This window comes from Podarcis erhardii, assembly GCF_964252035.2.
Source record: "Podarcis erhardii genome assembly, chromosome: Z".
NCBI classification, from domain to species: Eukaryota; Metazoa; Chordata; class Lepidosauria; order Squamata; family Lacertidae; genus Podarcis; species Podarcis erhardii.
In genome coordinates, this window is record NC_138504.1 from 33,362,077 (window position 1) to 33,381,239 (window position 19,163).

Sequence of the window (19,163 nt, forward strand, 5' to 3'; positions counted from 1 at the left end):
TGGAGGTGGAGGTGGGTCAACTAGTCTGAATACCTGCAGCAATCCCAGCAATGCAGGAATCCCAGCTACCGAATTAAGGTCTATCTGAGGCATCCCTATCTGAGGCATGTAGAAATTGCAGATGTGTACAACACTGTTCTGGTTCCCAGATGAACCCTCCTTCCCCTTCCTGCATATCCACTGATGCCCATCCATACCGTCTGGGAAATCCGGATGACAGAGTTGCAGATCTTTGCAGGTGCGAGCTGGGTTGTGCTGAGTGCCCAGCGGGTGCTTCATCTGTTCAATTTCCAGTTTCAGAGAGTTCAAGGAGCCAAAGATCTCCTCCATGCCGTCAGCGTAGTCCATGTAGTTGTCAGCATTGCCTTCGTTGACCAACTGGCTGGCGTCAATGTTCCGCCGGGTCCTCTTGGAGGACTGGATGGGAAGTGGTTGGATCACTTCCCCTGGAGGACCCTGGGGCAAGGAAGAAGTAGAGTGACACGGTTTAACTGGTGTTGAAGACAGAGAAAGACAACATGTAGGGAAGGGGCAACATCAAGGATGGACTACTGTTAGCTGCTCTTCAAGGGACTGCCCTTGGGCCTGGTTTGGAAGCTCCAGCTGGTGCAGAATGTGGTATCCAGGTTGCTGATGGGGGCATCTCGCTGATAACATGGGAACTACTGTTAAAGCATATTTACTGGCTGCCCATCTCTACCAAGGCAGGTTCAAGGTCCTTGTATTAATTTACAAAGCCTTGAACAACTAACATCCAGGGTACCTCAGAGATTGCCTGAGCCTTTATATTCTATACTGAACAATGAAATTATCTGGAGGAGGATTGTTAGTCATCCCCTGAGTTGGGGAGGCTTGTTTGACAACAAAGAGAAACTAAGCCTTTAGTGTCATTGGCCCAGTCCAGTGGAACTTTATGCCACTGGAGTTTCAACAGGAGCCTTCTATACCAACTTTTAAATGCCCGATGAAAACATTTGTTATTCTCCCAGGCCTCTGCAGGCAGATAAGAAGAGATCCTTCCACAATGGTTAACTGATGTCTGCTTTTAACTTTCTTGGTATTACCTGTATGGTCCTATGTCGTTTTGGTGTAAACCACTTTGTTCTTTGTTTATGAAAAAGCTGCCTGTAAACATTTCCAATAAAAAGGGGAGAGGTGTTCCAAAACCACAAAGGACATGGTGACCAGTACTTACAGGAGGCCCTGGTGGCCCAGGGTGACCAGTTTCCCCTTTTGGACCTGTTGGACCCTAGAAAGACAAAGAAACAGAAACCAGCACATGTTAGTTAGGTGGGCAATACAGACAGCCACAGATCAGAGGCTTGTCATCAAGGGATAACTCCTATTTGCTGTGGGCCAACCCTCTGACCCCAAGTCCTTTATATGGGAGCAGCTACATGATGAACAAAGATAGCCTTCTGAGTGTAAAAGAACCAGGTAAGGCCACCTCTTAATACAAGGATTCCTGAAATAGGGGTGGCAGTTTTCATCAATGTTTGGATGCAGAGAGCCATTTTGATTCAAGATGGTAGCCCAGAAAACAACTTTGGTGTGACTTTGCACATTTTTTGGCGTAGGTTTGGCTGCTTCTCAAGATATCATTGCCAAACTCAATTCAGGGGTTCCTTGGGCAGGGATCTTCTTTGATGTTCAGACGCCAGGTGCCATTTTGAATCAAGATGGGAGACCAAAATGTGACTTTGGTATGACTCCACCAAATTAATGTTCCCAGTTGTATAGGTTTGACTTACCGATGATCCTTTAGCACCTTTTGGACCAGGGGGACCCTAGACCATGGAGAGAGCCAAACCAACAGTTAGATTCACACACATACACAAATTATCACTCACATTAATGTAAGCTACTGATTTAAAACCCAAACACTATTGCAGGTTTCAAATGAATGTGCTAGGGATACATTCATCTCTCCTCAAATATGGAAGATGGAGCAAGCTTGTTTTCTCCTGCTCCAAAGGGTGACACGAGCTAATGGATTCAAGTTACAAGAAAGGAGATTCCAACTGAACATTAGGTAGAATTTTCTGACAGTAAGAGATCTTCAACAGTGGAAAGGACACCCTCAGAAGGCAATGGACTCTTCTTCACTGGAGGTTTTTAAGCAGAGGTTGGATGGCCATCTGTCATGCATGATTTAGTTGAGAGATTCCTGCATTGCAGGGGTTTGGATTAGATCAGTGTTTCCCAACCTTGGGCCTCCAGCTGTTTTTGGACTACAGCTCCCATCATCCCTAGCTAGCAAGACCAGTGGTCAGGGATGATGGGAATTGTAGTTCAAAAACAGCTGGAGGCCCAAGGTTGGGAAACACTGGATTAGATGACCCTTGGAGTCCTTTCCAACTCTACAATTCTATGATTCTATGAAGCCCCCAAGCAATATTTTGAAACATCTGTTTAACATTAAAAAAAAAAGAAATCCCAGAATTACTATGGGTTGTATCCCACCTACATTTTACTCAGAGTATCATAGAATCATAGACTCACAGAAATTTATGTTCCAAAGTTAGGCATGTCCATTCATTCTATTCGGAGGCCAACCCAGCCAACTCCTAGGTATGCTTCGGGATGGGCCATAGCTCATGTTTTAGTGCATCTGCTTTGCATGCTGAATATGCCAGGTTCTATCCGAAGATATCTAGGTAGGGCTGGAAATGTCCTCTGCTTGAAACCCTAGAAAGCTGCTCTTCTATATAGAAGAGGGTCAGTAGAATCTGAGAAAGATCTGGTGCAACAGGAGGTTTCTGGTAGTTTCCAGGCCTCCCATTTTCTTGTTGAACCCACAACAGGACACAATGACATGTAGCCTACCAGGTTATTTACTGAATAGTTCGCCTCTCTTATGCACAAGTGACTCATTCGCACCATCGTTTTGGGAATAAGGATCTCTGAGAACTTGCTACGTACCGGTAAACCTGGAGGACCAGGAGGCCCAATTGGACCAGACGGACCTGTTATACCCTATAGAAAGAAACCCAAACAGCAAAATCAATGTTTATTCAAGAGGAATTCAGAAAGTATCTGTTGTTAACAACAAGCTTTGGAGGAGCCAATTCTAAATTTGGATGTTTAAAAATATTTAAAGATTTAATCAAACTAATTAATTATTATACAATACAGAAGTACTCAGGAATATTTATAGGGATACAGTAAATTAGAAGGAATGTATGGTTTTATGTTATGTTGCATATTTATCATTCCAAAACATTTCCCCATAAATCTCTTTGGTTGATTGATAGCATTAAAGTAAGTTAATGCTATCATCATTACAATCGACCAGGTGTAGGGAACCTCCGGCCTGCAGATGTTGCTAAACTACAAAGTCATTCATCCATTGCCATTGGCCACGTTGACTGGGGCTAATGGGATAGGAGCCTGGCAACATCCAACAACAGACTCCCCACACCTGTGACATTCCCCCCACAAATGCATTTCTTGTACAGGTTCTTTGGTTTGAGAAGTGCATTGCAAAATATAGGAATGTGGAAATTTGAAGGATAGCTGCACAGTGTATTGGTATGAGTAGTGCAAATTAGGTAGCTTCTCATTAAAACACAAGCAAAAATCAAATTTCTCTCCCAGTCACCACTTAGAAATCAGTCTTGCTGATTGAACGGAAGACATAAGAATGAGAAAGGAAATTTCCCATCAAGCTCCTGGGTGCTCACCTGTTCTCCTTTAGGTCCCGATCCTCCTTGAGGGCCTGGAAGGCCTCGGTCTCCCTTTTCACCTTGCTCACCAGGGGGCCCAATCAGACCAATCAGACCTGGGTGACCCTAGGAAAGATCAAATGATGCATTTCAAAATCTCAAGCGTGTGAAGGTAAAGAAAAGATTATTTATTAAATTTAACACATTAATCAAATTTATATCCCACCCCTTCCTCTCCAAGGAGCCCAGGACAGGAAATGAATCTCATTAAAATAGATCAATTAATTAATGAATGGAAGTACTAAACAATTTAAAGCATCTTAAAAAACCATTGTTTTTTTTTTTAAAAAAGCAAATCTTGTGGACTAGTGAGCTGGCATGGCCTAGTGCTTAGAGGGTTGGACTGGGACCCGTGTGTCACAGTGCTGTTAGGCCTGGAGTGAGGAATTAACTCTTTATCATCAAAAGTACACTTGCAAGTCTAGTCCAAAATCAGGCCACTCACCTTTTCTCCCTTTGGACCAGAATCTCCTTTCAAGCCAGGTAAACCAGGCGGTCCCTTAAGAAAGAAAGAGGAACATACTATAAATAAATAGCACCACACCATAAACTTTCCTTTAGATAATCAAGATCTTAAACATGTTTTAGATGGAAATTATGAGGGAGGGGTGAATATGTCAGATTCTGGTTTATTATTTTTGCAGTCTTTAGTTTGGTTCTCCATTATTTCCACATCAATTTGTGATTTCTATAGAAAGTTCTCATGAAAACATTAGGTGCAAATCTTTCCTGATATACACATGCCAATTTCACTAATGCATGCATTTATAGGGATAATTTATACTAGCATTTGCCTTTTTGCACACATTACTTAGCTGGAAAACGTCAAAGGAGGGTTGTGTTTCAGTTCTCAAATTGTTTTGCAAAGTGCTGTTATGAGTTTGAGGGTGGGGGAGGAAGTAGGCTGTATGCAGTTCCTTCTAATTCCTGGATCTAGCAAGTATTAATATATAAGCCAGGTTAGCTTCCTGGCCTCGGCCTTCTGAAATGGCCTCGGCTCAGTATACTTGAAGGAGCGTCTCCACCTCCATCGTTTAGCCTGGACACTGAGGTTCAGCTCTGAGGGCCTTCTGGCGGTTCCCTCCCTGCGAGAAGTGAAATTGCAGGGAACCAGGCAGAGGGTCTTCTTGGTAGTGGCGCCCACCCTGTGGAACACCTTCCCATCAGATGTCCAGGAAATAAACAACTATCTGACTTTTAGAAGACATCTGAAGGCAGCCCTGTTTAGGGAGGTTTTTAATGTTTGATGTTTTATTGAGCTTTTAATTCTGTTGGGAGCTGCCCAGAGTGGCTGGGGAAACCCAGCCAGATGGGCGCAGGGTATAAATAAATTATTATTATTATTATTATTATTATTATTATTATTATTATTATTCCTGTGTTGTGGTCGCCTCAGTGATGAATCAAGAGAACAAAGGAAGGGGGCTCTGTGCAAGATAAAATATGAGTTTGAACCTTTCCATCATAGGCTCAGGTTGTATAAATGAAAATAAACCATATATTATAAAGACACCACAGTCTCCTCTGTGCTTCATTCCAAAAGGAAACACAAACCCTGGCAAGAGCTTGGAACCCCTGAAATCTCACATCACTCAGAGATGGGGGTGCAACAGTACGAAGGAAGTAGGTTTGCCCTTAAATATGACCTGAATCAAATTTCTCCCCCATCCAGACCCAACTCATCTACTTATACTCATGTTTTCAAAAATGTAAATCTCATAATTTACATTTGGAATCTTTGGAATCTCATAATATTCTCAGATGCAAACTTTCTTGCCACCACCCAGCTCTAGCAACATACATGTTAAAGCAGAATGTGTAGGTTTGGGGTGTGCAAGGATCTGGACCTGTAACAGGCTTGAGCCTGCTTTTATCTTAAGCCCACATCTCTGTTCAAGTGTAAGAAGAGTCAGAATGAAGGAAGGATGGAATGCTGTTTTTCCTGTGTAACTTATTTCTTGTGGTTTCTTATTAACCAGGTTGTGATAACTTTGTCATCCCTAGAAAAGGTGTTAAGCTCTGTGTATAGGTAGAACACTTGAATTAACAATTCAGAAGAGATGGTGATGGAAGTCTTCTCTAATGCAATTGCTTCTTCTTAATAAAGAGAGTCTTCGGCAGACTTTTAGTCCAACCACAGTGGTGCTTCTTCCACATAGATAAACACGGTTTTATAAAATACAGACAAGTTATGCGAGAAAGGAGAGTGGAATTCCAAGCTGCATTTTGACTGCAAATAGGAATACACCCCTCATTTCAAAGGCATGCTGGGCAGCTAAGACTGCAGCCAGAAGCTTCTGCAATAGCTTTGCCAGGTTGGGCCTGATGGGAGTTGGGAGTCTGAAACGTATCTGGTAGCAGCTTGATAAAAGCTGGCATACAGTTTATGACTGCAATGTCCATCATTACAAAGCAAACTTCTTTAACAAGATCAGGACACCTGATTTTGGAAATACAGCGGATCCCAGGAATATGGTGGAATCAGAGTGGAAGTGAACTTCCACAACCATCCCCATTATTGGCAAGCAAACAAATAGCAAAAATCCTGCAAAACTTCCAGACGTACCAGTGGTCCTGGAGGTCCGTCTGGGCCTGGAGCACCGGGAAGTCCTTGCTCACCCTGCAAAAAAAGGATTACTCATTTTTATTCATCTGTTGAATTTTTAAAGCAATTTCCATGGTTCAATTCAGGCCCATGCAGAGCTTCTCTGAGAGCTTCTCTTGATACATGGCAACTTTCTATGCCCCTGTGTTATGCGGCAGCCTCTGAAGATGCAGAACCCATTCATGGTTTTTTATACTGCTTTGACTTCAGGGAGCCAGCACAGAGTCTAGGATGCTGATGTAATGGCTTGTTTCTCTTACAACAGAAGGCTTTCCTACAGATGACCTCTGTGCTCTTAATACTCACCACTGGGCCGGGGATCCCTCGAAGTCCATCTGGACCAGGCTTTCCTGGAGGTCCCTGAGGGCCAACAGGCCCCGTTTTCCCAGGAGGTCCCTCCAAGCCTGATTCACCCTGTGGTGAAAAAGTAAAAGAGAATCAGGCTGTTGTTGGAGGGAAACAGAGGCTGAAGCTGAACATGGATTTGACCTTCTGTACCCTCAATAAAATTTACGTTTTTTACCTTGGCACCTTTCTCTCCTTGTCGGCCTTCAGGACCCGCTGGCCCAGGTGGGCCCTAAAAGAGATAAAGAAGGTTGATAAGCAAACAGAATCAGATCTATATGCTCCCTGTGATTCCTGCATTGCAGGGGATTGGACAACCCTTTGGGCCCCTTCTGATTATACAATGATTCTCCTTATATGTAAGCCCCTTGCCTATGATTCTCCTTATATGTAAGCCCCTTCCCTCTATGTCCCTGTGTGCTTCATTCAGTATCTAAGGCCCTGCTCTCGCTCTCTCTCCGCCCCCGCCCCCCATGTCTTGTTCAATGGAAGTATGGCAGCTGCTTTTTCAGTGGTGGTACCAACATCCACTCCATGGAGGAATTAACACTTTGGAACAGCAGGTGCTGGGTCCAGACCTGACCCTTTCAGAAGGCCTTTGTCGAGGGCAGAAACCTCTATGTGTAGAAACCTCTCACTTATGTGTGTGGCTGGAATGTAGCCTAATGTGCAAAGGGAAGTCATGTATGTTGCCCTGCCTACTTTTGCCTTTGGCCCCTATCACCTCTGCTGGGTGTCCCCCCCCCCAAAAGGGTTGCTCACAAGGCTGAAAGCCTTCCCCATCCAAGAAGAGTCTCATGTGTGAGTCTGATGTTGCCATACACACACAGGCTGAGCAACAGATATGGCCTCTGTTCACATTAACAACAGCAACAACAGCAACAATAATAACAATAGAACTGAGCTTCACATTGTCACTCTTGAATTACGACCCATATAGGGGATTGGACAAGAGGATCATTGAGGTCCCTTCCAACTCTACAGTTCTATGATTCTCTGACACCCACCACCATTGCTGGTCTTCCCCTGAAAATTTCTGATAAGCCTTGCCATGGCTTATCAGGACACCACGTAAAAAGATAACTTACCCTTTTCCCTGGTGGACCTGAAGGACCTGGTTCTCCAGTTGGACCAGGAGAGCCCTGTATATATGAAAGGAATGTGAGCCAGTTCATCATTGCACCTCTGAGATGATACAGGAAGACGCCAAATGGTTTGACCCCATGCAACCAACCAAGATAGGCCATTAGCTGTCTTATAAAGGTGTCAGGAGCTGGCAGAGCCAGAAGGAGGATGGGTCTGGCAGGAACACAAAATGGGGACAGGACAATACCAGCGGTGCCCAATGGGTTTTGGGGGGCCATCACCAGGGAGGAGGGGAGAGAATCAGATGTTAGTGGCAGGGAAGGGGAGAGGTAAGTACCCCTTGATTTCCTGCCTATGCCCTCACCCCAGCAGGCTGGGCTCATCTCCCCACCGCCATCTCCTTCTGGGGAGGAGGAGGGCAAATGCTTGACAGCTGGTAAATCTGGTCTTTAACAAACAGATGTGACACACAAATGGTTACTCACAGTCTGACCGGGTTCTCCATCATCTCCTTTATCACCTGGTGGACCATCTTGGCCCTGAAAAGAAGACAAGAGATAGATTCATTTTCTGCCATCCACCAACTCATGTTCTTTGAAGGCAGTCACAGGATATGGAAACCAAGGGTTGTTATGACTGAGTGACTGCTGAAGACCACACCCCAGAAGGGGAGCCCCACTGAATAAAGACCCTGATCTCCTTCTCCTTCTGTTTACAATTGCACTGTTATCACTCTTTCCCGAAAACCATGCAAAATTTGTTATATAAAGATCTAATCATCCACCTTGTAACAATGGCTAGGCTAGGCTGGAACTGGTCCAGCACTAGAGACATTATTCCCATTGTACTCTAAAGGGATGGTGGAACAAGGTATGGCTGTTGGCAGTTGCAGGAAAAGTTATGGACCATAAATCCAAAACACTCTTCTCAGTTATTTGCTCTCCATTTGTCATATTTGTTTTGAAACAATGGGGAGCCGTCTTCCCCACAGATCTCCATTGTCTATTATGGACTGGTGTTATACCTATACTGTACACTTTTGGTCTTTAGATTAAAATCTAAAAAATATCTTGGTCTACCAGATTGCTGTTTCTACAGCAAATGTTGTTTGGGTTTTTCCTGCTTTCTGTGCATTTATAAGCAGCACCTACGCTTATAGTCAAGCTTTGTTGTATGTGTCTTGTTTGTTATTATGTGCTTTTTGTTTATCTGAAAAATTTCAATAAAAACTAATTAAAAATAAAATATTGCAACCTATGCCAGAAAATTTCAAGAAAAATGGAAACAGGATCCATTAATTGGCAATTGATGAGGGACTTGGCTTGACATTTGTTAATGATATGGAGAAGATTTGTTAATGATATGGAGAGATGACATTTGTTAATGATATAGAGATATGGTCATATCTACAGAGAAGACTTGATTCTCCCAACCCAGGAATTCTGGAACTATTGTTCTTTGTAGGGGCATTAAGAATCTAGCAGTTTTCAGCATTCCATACCACACTATGATTCCCAGGGTTATTTGAAGAGTTTCATATCTTGCAAATATATTGCAAAAGCAAAGATTATAAAATACATGCATGTTTATTGGACAGCAACCTAAAAATGGTTGATTGTGTTCAGTGTTGAAATGGGTTTTGAATTCAGAAAACCCTAGTTTTAAGATAATTGTTGACCACAACTAATTCCACCTCTACTGCTCACCTAGTGATCTCTCAAGGATAGAAGGACACATCTTATTCCTCTTTAGACTTACAGTTTTTTAAAAGTCATGTTTATCTCTGAAAGGCTGGCCCCAAGGGGGTGATGTAGACACCTCAGACTTTGAATCTTTTGGGGTGGCTATTTGTGATTGATTTGGCCAAAGAATCTCATGGCTGGCACCTACCTACTAAATTTGATTTTATCCAGCAATGTTCATGAATATTTGATATGTACTGCATAAATATAAGCCTTGTAATCCACCGTGGGATATATTTTATGCTACTCATTCTTTTACAAGTTTTTATATTATTATTGTTGTGTTTCTACTCATTTTGCCTCTATGTCCATTTTGATGGTGTTTAGTTTGGTGATATGCTTAGTTTGATGTCTCGTTTGTTATATTTGCACATCTTATTAAATAATCCCTTTAAAAGGATACGATAGATAACAGAGGCTTGGGTAAATATGAAATGCAGAATCATAAACCCGCCACGATTTCACTGGTGAAAATGAAACCATTTTTTGCCTGAGTAAGTGGGGTGGAATTTGGCAACAAGGCTTGGTGGATGAAGGCGGAACAGTGTTGTCTGTACTTAAATGAGTCACAAGTAGAGATGTCAGAAAAATTCCAAAGCAAAAAGCAGCAGGACTGGAAACTTACAATGTTTGCTTATTTGTTCCATACCCAGGACAGAAATCAGCCCAAAGAATATGATCAGAATCTACTGCTGTTGTTGCTTTGCAGGGGGTTGGACTAGATAGTGCTTTGGCTCCCTTCCAAATGCTATGATTTTATGCTTTTCGTGGACAGATAATACGCAATTGGCCATATCCCTTTCCTCCTTTGCATTGTTTTTCCTTTGTATTAAAATACACGTGGTGGAATAGTGTAACGACCATTACATAATTGATTATTTAAATTACACATTTTGCCACAGTGAGGCAAATAATGTTGTTTTTTGGCGGAAGACGAACGGCAGTGAAGCGGAAACAGCACTGCATTCAACAGATACATGGCAGAACAGAAAATGATGGCTTCTCACATCCCCACTACTTGCTCTGCTCATTACAAGGGAAAATGTCCTCTGTGACCTTCATTTCCCTCCCCTGCAGTAAGGCTACAGAGGCAGTTGAGTAAAAATGAGAGTTAAGTCTTTGATTCTATGCACGCTTACAAGAAAGTCCGTTCCACCAAACCCACCGGGACCTACTTCTGAATATTGCACTGTGAGGCATATTTCAAAGAGGAAACCAGAAGGAGGAAGTTATGCAAATTAACAGCTTCATAATTGGTACTTACGGCTGGGCCAGGTTCGCCTGGAGGTCCCGGATCACCAGGAAAACCAACTGGACCCTACAAAAAAAAAAAAAAATGTATAGAATGAAACCATGTAAATCTACAGTTCCTGGGTGGGCATCTTACAAAGAATGTAAACTGCAGCCTAGAGTATGAGCCACTGATTCAGCAGCACACAGGGTTGTATCAAATATTAGATCTTAGTTGTTAATTCATTTTAACAATATTTTAAAATATGTATTTATATTTATTTCATAAAATTTATACACCACTTGGTTGTTAAAAAACTAACAACTCCTCATAGTGGTTTACAACGAGAATAAAGCAAAAAGTCATCTGTGTTTACGTTCAAATGATAAAATCAGCAATAAATTAAAAGCAGATTATAACGCACATGAACATTCAATGTTTCTGGACAGTCTTGCCTAAACAACAATGTTTCTAGCAGGTGCCAAAAAAGCATATGGCGAATGACAACAATGTCAATAGGCAGGGAGTTCCAAAGTGTAGGTGCTACCATACCGAAAGACTGATTTCTTACAAATGTGAAACAGGTATTATGTTAATGGTGCCAGTCAATTGAAAATCAATGGAAATTACTCACTTAAGCCCACTGATTTTAATGGGCTACTAACATTGGGCTAACACTGGATACAACCCACAGACATCTAGAGCCAATCCAAGGACGTACAGAGACACACCCAGCTCCATGCAACAGCTGTGGTTTCAGTTACTCAAACAGGGTATCAGAACATGAGGCCACCACTCAAGTTTGCAAACTGAGACTCGATTCATCAAAAAATTGATTAACGAAACCGAAGCAAAAGCAGCCCTTACGAGTGATTGTTCCAGAATGCACTGCAAACACAATTATTGATTGGCCAAGATCAGTCAGTTATGTAGATATGGGGAAAGCTGTCCTCCTTTTGGAGATCATGGCCTATGAAATCCACGTGGGGGCTACTTACAGGGCTACCTTTGGGTCCATCATCACCCGGGGGACCTTTGGGTCCTGCGGGGCCAGCAGCACCTGAGGGGCCCGCTTCTCCCTTTTCTCCTCTCTCGCCTTTAGGACCCTGAAAATGGAAGAGATCACATTATTCACAAACTTCTTGAAACACCTGCCACTTCAGTTAAAGGTAATACACAGAATCTCTAAGGAAATGATGAAAAGGATCCTCCTCAACTCATCATCATCATCATCATCATCATCATCATCATCATCATTATTCCTAATCCCCTCCCCATCAGAAATGCCTTGGTCCTCAGTAAAGACAAGTAGTAATTGCTTCTTCTTTTTCTGAAAGACTCCCTCTCCTCACGGCAAAAGACTTCATTAAAGTAAATAGAAGAAATCAATACAATAAAAACAACAGAAGTCCACAAAAGCAGCACAGTATACCTGGGACTTAATATCAGGTGGGCAGAGTAGTTAAGGCCATCAGGAAAGGCAAATCTGATATTGTGCTATGGAGAGGCTACCCTGCGTATCTGCATGTAAGGTAAAATTCCACCAAACAGCATATTTTTCAGAGTCCTCCTGGCCTTTGGCAACACATAACTGATGAGTTATCTTTTCAGTTAATGTGGACTCTGGTTTGCTGGAGGTTTTTACACAGAGGCTGGGTGACTATCTCTTAGGGATTCTTTAACTGGGATTCTTGCACTGCAGAGGGTTGGACTAAATGACCCCTGGGATCCCTTCCAATTCTACAATTCTATGATTATATTAATTACTTATTCTACAGTAACATAGTAATGTCCTGTATGTCCCATTATTGTGCCTATAGCAGAAAAGTGGATTGGGTTGCTATTGAGGTTATATGAACCTCACACTGAAAACTTTAGACAGGACAACTTCAAAACCTCAGCACCATTTCATACCATCTTATTTCCAAACACAGTCATTTTTATAAGAAGATAAAGGCCTTACCGGGGGTCCACCGTCTCCAGGTAAGCCAGGTTCTCCAGATTCTCCAGGTTCACCCTGTAAAAATTGCAGGTCAGGACCATGAAATATAGTCATGCCCTTTGCTTTTGATATTGGGAAGAGCTGTACTCTAGCCCTCACCACTGACATTCCTATGCCTCCTGTTCTCCTTTCTCTGACAATCCTGGAGCTCAAACCTCCATCCAGTGGTGTGTATGACCTCACTCTGCAGGAGCTACTCTGGGTATTTTAGAAACCAAACTTCCTAACCCCTCAGACCACAAGCTTGCCTGATTCCATTGTGGCATAAAAGCGTAAGAAGAGCCTTCTGGGTCATGCCAGTGGCCCAACTAGTCCAGTGCCCTGTCCTCACAGTGGCCAACGCATTATGGGAAGCTCACAAGCAGGAACTGAGAGGAAGAGCAGTTCCCCTTTTGTGGTTTCCAGCAACTGGTATTCAGAAGCATGGTTGCCGCCGACCATGGAGGCAGATCATAGCCATCTCTTGCATGACCACCGAAAGCTGAAAAGAGGAATCTAGCAAGTGTCTTGTCTAGCTTAAAGGTTTAAGTGGCTAAGGATGCTTCAGCAGATTCTCAATTTCCTTGCCGTGACCAGTTCCACCCTTAAATGGTCCCCTGATAGCCTCTTGGTGAGAAGAACCCTCAAAACACTGGAGCTAACCATACTCTTGGCTTTCCTTCAGATGTCTCTCCCTCTGAGCTATAGCCTAGGCAAGATCCATCACTTGCCTGACTTTACCTATATCCAGGTAATAACATTGCTCAGATGCTCATCTCCTCCTCTCAAATCACCACCCCAAAGGACTTGGGCATAGAGATGAGACAAAGATAGGTTACCTTCTCACCGACAGATCCAGGATTTCCAATCCCACCTGGTGGACCTTGAGGCCCATCAGCTCCTGGGGCTCCAGATGGACCCCTTGGCCCTGGAGGCCCTGGAGGACCCTGGAGGATAGGAAAAAAGAGACATTTAATTGGTGAAAAAGGTAACCTTTTGGCATAAGCAAACTGCAACAATAGCAATACTTCAGGGAAAATGGGAACCTTACCATTTGGCCAACATCGCCTGTTTCGCCCTTCTCACCAGGAGGTCCTGGTAAGCCCTGTGGAACAGTGTCAGAAGAGTGAGCAGAGCATCTGAATCACACATTTCTTTCCTTTCCCTTCCTCCCATAAATCACCTTTAACTTGTTTTGGAAATTACCTGCAACCCCACAGGTCCTGGAGGGCCAGGGAATCCTCTTGGTCCTTCGTCCCCTTTCTGACCAAAGAGACCTTGCTGTCCTCGAGGGCCAGGCTCACCATCAGCTCCCTAAAAAACACCCCCCCCAAAAAAACCCAACCAAAATGAATGAGGGGATGGAGTAAATCCCTTATGAAGGACATGGTTGGGGCTTTTTCAGATCAGGAAGGAAGGACAGATTTCAGCACAGCAAATTTACCCTACTGTGGCTGCCATCTCAGAACGGAGCATGTTTCATTTGGATGGCTGGTAACTGGTGGAAGAGAGAAACTTAAGGAAATGAGTCTCTTCCCTTTTTGTTTCTACAGTCATGTCCCCACCTAGGACTTGATTTGGGGGTGGCCTTTGAGGTGATGTGGGCTCCAATTCCCACCACCCCTGATCAATGAATATGTTGACTTTTGGGAGTTGTGGTCCAAAAACATCTGGATGTCACCACATTGGCTGCCCCTGCTTTAATTTTGAGGAGAAAGGGCTATGAGTTCCCAGTTCAGCCTGAAGCCAGAAGACTAGATCCTTTAGTCCTAGGAAACAGGTTGTGGCTTCTCAATGGTAGAGGAAAGGCACTCTGAACATGATCAGAGACTATGATCTTCACATATTCAAGGATTCCTGGAATGAAGTCCAGTACAGTTCCCAGATAAGTGAAGTTTGACAAGATATTGGATGATTGAGAATAGTAGCCATACTTACAGCTGGACCTGGTTGACCAATTGGGCCCTGTGGACCAGTAGGGCCTGGTGGACCCTGGAAAAAAAGAGATGCATGCTCAGTGAAATGACCAGGGGATAGCAACCTGCCTACCTGCAAACGACATGTAATTGATTATGTTCTCCCCCACACTGCGTTTCCTTTTCATTGAAACAAACAGGGTGGAATAACGTAATAACAAGATAACCAAATTACATAATAATGCCAGGTTCAGTGGAAGATGAACACAAGGAAATGAAATTCAGGTTTGGTAGCAAAATGAAAAGAATGCTGCATGAGACCATTATTATTATATACTTCTTTATACTCCGCCTTTTCCCCTGACAGTTCTCAAGGCAGCTTACAGATAAAAACAAGAACTACTAAAAACATATTACAAAAACCATAATTAAAAAATAATTATACACTGATAGAATTAGAACTATATACATATATAAAATCAGTTTAAACCATACCAATAATTACAATTAAAAAAGCTTGGCACCAGCTCTTTAATGAAGAGCAGGCAGATCTCTAAAGCCTACTGGCAAAGGGAAGTCTTCACCTGCCAACAGAATGAGGAGGGAGCCAGTCTGGCTTCTCTAAGGAGGGAGTTCCAAAGTCTGGGAGCAGCCACCAAGAAGGCCCTCTCCCACATCCCCACCAAGTGGCCCTACGAGGGTGGCAGGACCAAGAGAAGGGCCTCCCCTGAAGATCTCAAAACCTGGGCAGGTTTGGTTGAGGGAATACCATCTTTCAGGTACAGGTGTAAGAGAAATCAATAAGGTTTGGCTTCAGGATTAAGGATAATGAACTTAGTGCTGGCCAACAATAAGAGAGAATGTGATATGGAATAAGGATGAGGGTGATATAAGCTGTGCAAAAATGTTCTAACTTGAGTAACCTCAGACTGCCAGGAGAGCTAAATAACCGCTACACAAACTGAATCTAAAAGATGAAAAACTATTTCTGCAACATTGCTTTGGACACTCTGTAGTATTCCACTATATATGAGGAAGTTAGTCTTTGTGATTTGCGTGACAATGACTACATCCATGTTGTGCACTTTGTAGTGTGTTCAGAGGACTCTGGGTCTCAAGAGTTCAGGGACTTCTCCCAGGTACTTGGAATAAAGAGGAGCATCAGGTGAGGAACAAAAGTTGTCCTGTGGTTTGATTCCCACAGGGAACAGAAAATAATACCTTCTTACATCGCCACTTGCAACAACCCACCTCAAGAGGAAAACCACACCTTACCTGTTCCCCTTTGTCACCTTTACTTCCTTTCTGTCCTGGTTCACCAATTTCACCCTATTCAACAAGGGGAGAACACAAACAGCATTATATTTTGTTAGAGCAATCAATAAAGTTTGGTTTCAGGATTAACGATATTGAGCATTGCTCTGGTCAGCAATCGATAAGGGGTGCGTGTGTGAGGGTGGCATTAGCTTGGTTCATATCCTGCACTAGTTGTGCAAAAAACACTCTATCATGTATAACCACAGCTTGCCACATAATGCTAAGAAAGCTGATTTTAAAAGGGCAAACTGATTATAGTAACTTGTTGAAACCTTTTTGCAACGTTTGTTAATTTCCCAGTATATTTGCTTGTTGTGTGTCAACCACTGACTAAATCTTTTGCACTTTGTACAATGTTCAGAGTACCCAAGGTGACTCTCCAGACATGCACATCAGAAAACAAAGGGATACCCTGGTGTAAGTTTCAAACGATTATCTTGAGGGCTCATTTCCACAACAATGTAGAGCAATCCCTCTGCAGGTTAAACAAAACCCAGTGAGAACATTAGCGAGGAGAGGAGGATATCCTTCACTGAATACATGCTAGATTGATAATTGATTAGTGGCAGGTTTTCCTAACCTGATTATTTGGGGGGCGGCAGAGGGTGGTATTGGGAAATGTCTCCTACCTTGTCTCCATCTTCCCCTGGTGGTCCAACAGGCCCTGCTGGGCCAGGTAGCCCAACTGGACCTTGGATACCATCACGACCAGCTGGTCCTTGAGGGCCTTTTTCACCCTAAGAAAGGTTAGAGGGAGAGGAGAAATCAAAATCCCAGATCAAATTCCTCTCCACTATATTGACACATGTAGCTTGCTCATTTTAAAACAAGCCTAACTCCGATCCTTGCTCTGAGGAATAAAAAATAAAGTAAGATGATGATGATGATACTCCACCCATCTGGCTGGGTTGCTTCCAACATGTATATAAACATAACAAAACATCAAAAATTAATAACTCTCTAGTTGTCTCTACCTCAAGAAGGTGAGGAGGAGATCTATATCAGAGAGTAAGTAATGAGCTCAGACAGGATGGATCTCCCCTCCCATCAATGTGCAACTAAAGCTCCCCCCCCCCTTTAAAAAAAATTATATATATATATATATATACCATATATTAAGAAAGAACATATATCAGCAGCTTTATACAGAGTGAGACTCACTGGTCCATCTCTCAGTATTGTTTACCCTGACGGGCAGCACCTCTCCAGGATTTCAGGCACAGTATATTCACAACTGCACCTGGAGTTGCCACCATGAACTGAACCTACATGTAATGAGATGCTAAGTACCACTGACCCAAGACGCTGAATAACAATACAGGAAGGTGCCTTACGTTGAGTGAAAAATCAGGGAATGGGGAAACCTTTGGCTCTCCAGTTGTTGTTTGACTCCAACTCCCAGCAGCCCTTGCTGCCAGAATGAACAATGGTCAGGGATGATGCAAGTTAATATACAGCAACATCTGGAGGGCCAAATGTGTTGCATTCCTATTCCACAATGTCTTATCGGATTATATCCATGGTTTTAGGCAAGGAGTGTTTTCCCTAGCCCTACCTGGAGAAACCAGTGGGGATTGAACATGGGGCCTTCTGCATGCAAGGCAGATTTTCTGCCACTGAGCCATGGCTCTTCCCTAAGCACAAAGTAAGGTTTTAGTCCTTTTAGTTCTCAAGAAAAGGCTGAATTAATTTGGAATATAGGAAGCTGCCTTACTCAGACTACTGGTCCGTCTGGCTCAGGATTGTCTACACTGACTGACCACAGGCAGTCTTCAGGGTTCCAGGCAGGGGGGTGTTCCCAGCCTTACAAGTGGGGATTGAAAGTGGGAACTTCTGCGTGCAAAGCAGATGTTCTGCCACTGGGCTGAAGCCTTCCGCAGTGCAAATATTCTGCCATACATTCTAGCTGAGGTGCTATATTTCAGTGGGCAGACTTTTAGCTTCAAATGTCACTGATGCTTCGTACTGACTGGAGAAGAAATACTGCAAACTTTGAAATTAGCTTAGCTTCTTCAGTTGTCATTTCTGCATTGCATAGGGTTGGACTAGATTGCCCTTTGGGTCTTTTCCAACTCTAGACTTCTATGGCTTTATCATTCTTATGAGTTGCTGTTTCAAAGCATTTCCTTTACTTGAAGGCCTAGATTTAGAGTGTGAGCAGAGAGAGGTAGTTGCCCTGCACTCCCTCCCCCTGCCTGCAACAGGATGAATGTTTGATGTTTCTCTCCTTTCCAAGAGCATCACTTCATCCTCTCCCTTGAATTCCAGGCGCTCTCTGCAGTAACCAATCTGGCATCAGATAAACTACCCATTTCAGCTCTCTGAAAACATTACATATATAAACGCTACGGTGCAGACGTCTGCGACACAGCTCGGAGAGGGAGATTAGTGCCTCAGGCCTGGCTGCCATCTTTCAAAAACTCTACGCCAACACTCAGTTCGAGGTGGCGGGCAGGCAGGAGGGAAAAGGCCTTACTGAGGCTGTGCTTTCCACGCCTCTGAAAGTCACAAGCTGTGTGTGGTGGGAAAGAAGAGAGAGAGATCATCATGGCCCAGAGTGGAGTGGAAAGGAAAGCAACAATAATAATGATATTCTCCTGTAAGAAGGGTCATCAACCATCAACATCAACACCTACCCACCCATTCTGCCTAGTGGTACATCCCCAGTGACTGGGAGCCAGGAGATACACTGCTACTGAACATGGAAGCTCTCTATTGAATTATCATACCTTTAAAACACACACACACACACACACACACACACACACACAGGCTTCTCCCCCATGCATCTCACCACATTACATGTTTAGATGGTTGATCCAAGTTTTAATCTTGCTTAGCCTATTGTGATTTTAACTTTTTGAAAGCCTTAAACTATCGTTCATCTTTTCTTACTGTTTTGTCTTTTTTTGTAAGCTCATTTTGAGGCTGTTGTCTTTTTAGGATCAATCAGTGTATAAATGATATGAAAATAAATAAATATATAACCCAACGTTACAGGCTATTTTGCTGAATTCTGCTGAGATTGCATGTGCTGTAGCCCATTATTTGCGAGTTCAATGGGCCCTGTCCCGTTTCTCTTTAATGTTCAATGTTTTATTATTTTTTGTATATGCTGGTACAAATAATAAAATCATTATTATTACTCAGAGTAGATCCACTCGCTCAGGTCTGCTCATTCTCATTGCCCTACACCAAGCAGAACTTAGGGCATG

The 19,163-nt window shown here is 43.1% G+C and overlaps 1 protein-coding gene and 1 long non-coding RNA gene across 5 annotated transcripts in view; one reads left to right on the forward strand and one right to left on the reverse strand.

The window, feature by feature from the left end:
- LOC309333646 overlaps positions 1-2,187 on the forward strand; it is a 222,008-nt gene extending 219,821 nt beyond the window's left edge. For both annotated transcript variants that reach the window (XR_014152635.1, XR_014152636.1), the window contains exon 3: positions 1,976-2,187. This is a non-coding gene — a long non-coding RNA (uncharacterized lncRNA). The remainder of the gene's footprint in view (positions 1-1,975) is intronic.
- Positions 1-19,163, reverse strand: part of COL5A1 (collagen type V alpha 1 chain) — a 181,835-nt gene that overhangs the window by 13,914 nt on the left and 148,758 nt on the right. For all 3 annotated transcript variants that reach the window (XM_081846883.1, XM_081846885.1, XM_081846884.1), the window contains exons 43-62: positions 16,578-16,685; positions 15,907-15,960; positions 14,654-14,707; positions 13,922-14,029; positions 13,767-13,820; positions 13,555-13,662; positions 12,698-12,751; positions 11,733-11,840; positions 10,768-10,821; positions 8,247-8,300; positions 7,764-7,817; positions 6,854-6,907; positions 6,637-6,744; positions 6,292-6,345; positions 4,171-4,224; positions 3,684-3,791; positions 2,923-2,976; positions 1,752-1,787; positions 1,196-1,249; positions 198-456 (exon numbers count right to left, since the gene is read on the reverse strand). In XM_081846883.1, coding sequence (XP_081703009.1) covers positions 198-456; positions 1,196-1,249; positions 1,752-1,787; positions 2,923-2,976; positions 3,684-3,791; positions 4,171-4,224; positions 6,292-6,345; positions 6,637-6,744; positions 6,854-6,907; positions 7,764-7,817; positions 8,247-8,300; positions 10,768-10,821; positions 11,733-11,840; positions 12,698-12,751; positions 13,555-13,662; positions 13,767-13,820; positions 13,922-14,029; positions 14,654-14,707; positions 15,907-15,960; positions 16,578-16,685 — 1,591 coding nt within the window. The remainder of the gene's footprint in view (positions 1-197; positions 457-1,195; positions 1,250-1,751; positions 1,788-2,922; positions 2,977-3,683; positions 3,792-4,170; positions 4,225-6,291; positions 6,346-6,636; positions 6,745-6,853; positions 6,908-7,763; positions 7,818-8,246; positions 8,301-10,767; positions 10,822-11,732; positions 11,841-12,697; positions 12,752-13,554; positions 13,663-13,766; positions 13,821-13,921; positions 14,030-14,653; positions 14,708-15,906; positions 15,961-16,577; positions 16,686-19,163) is intronic.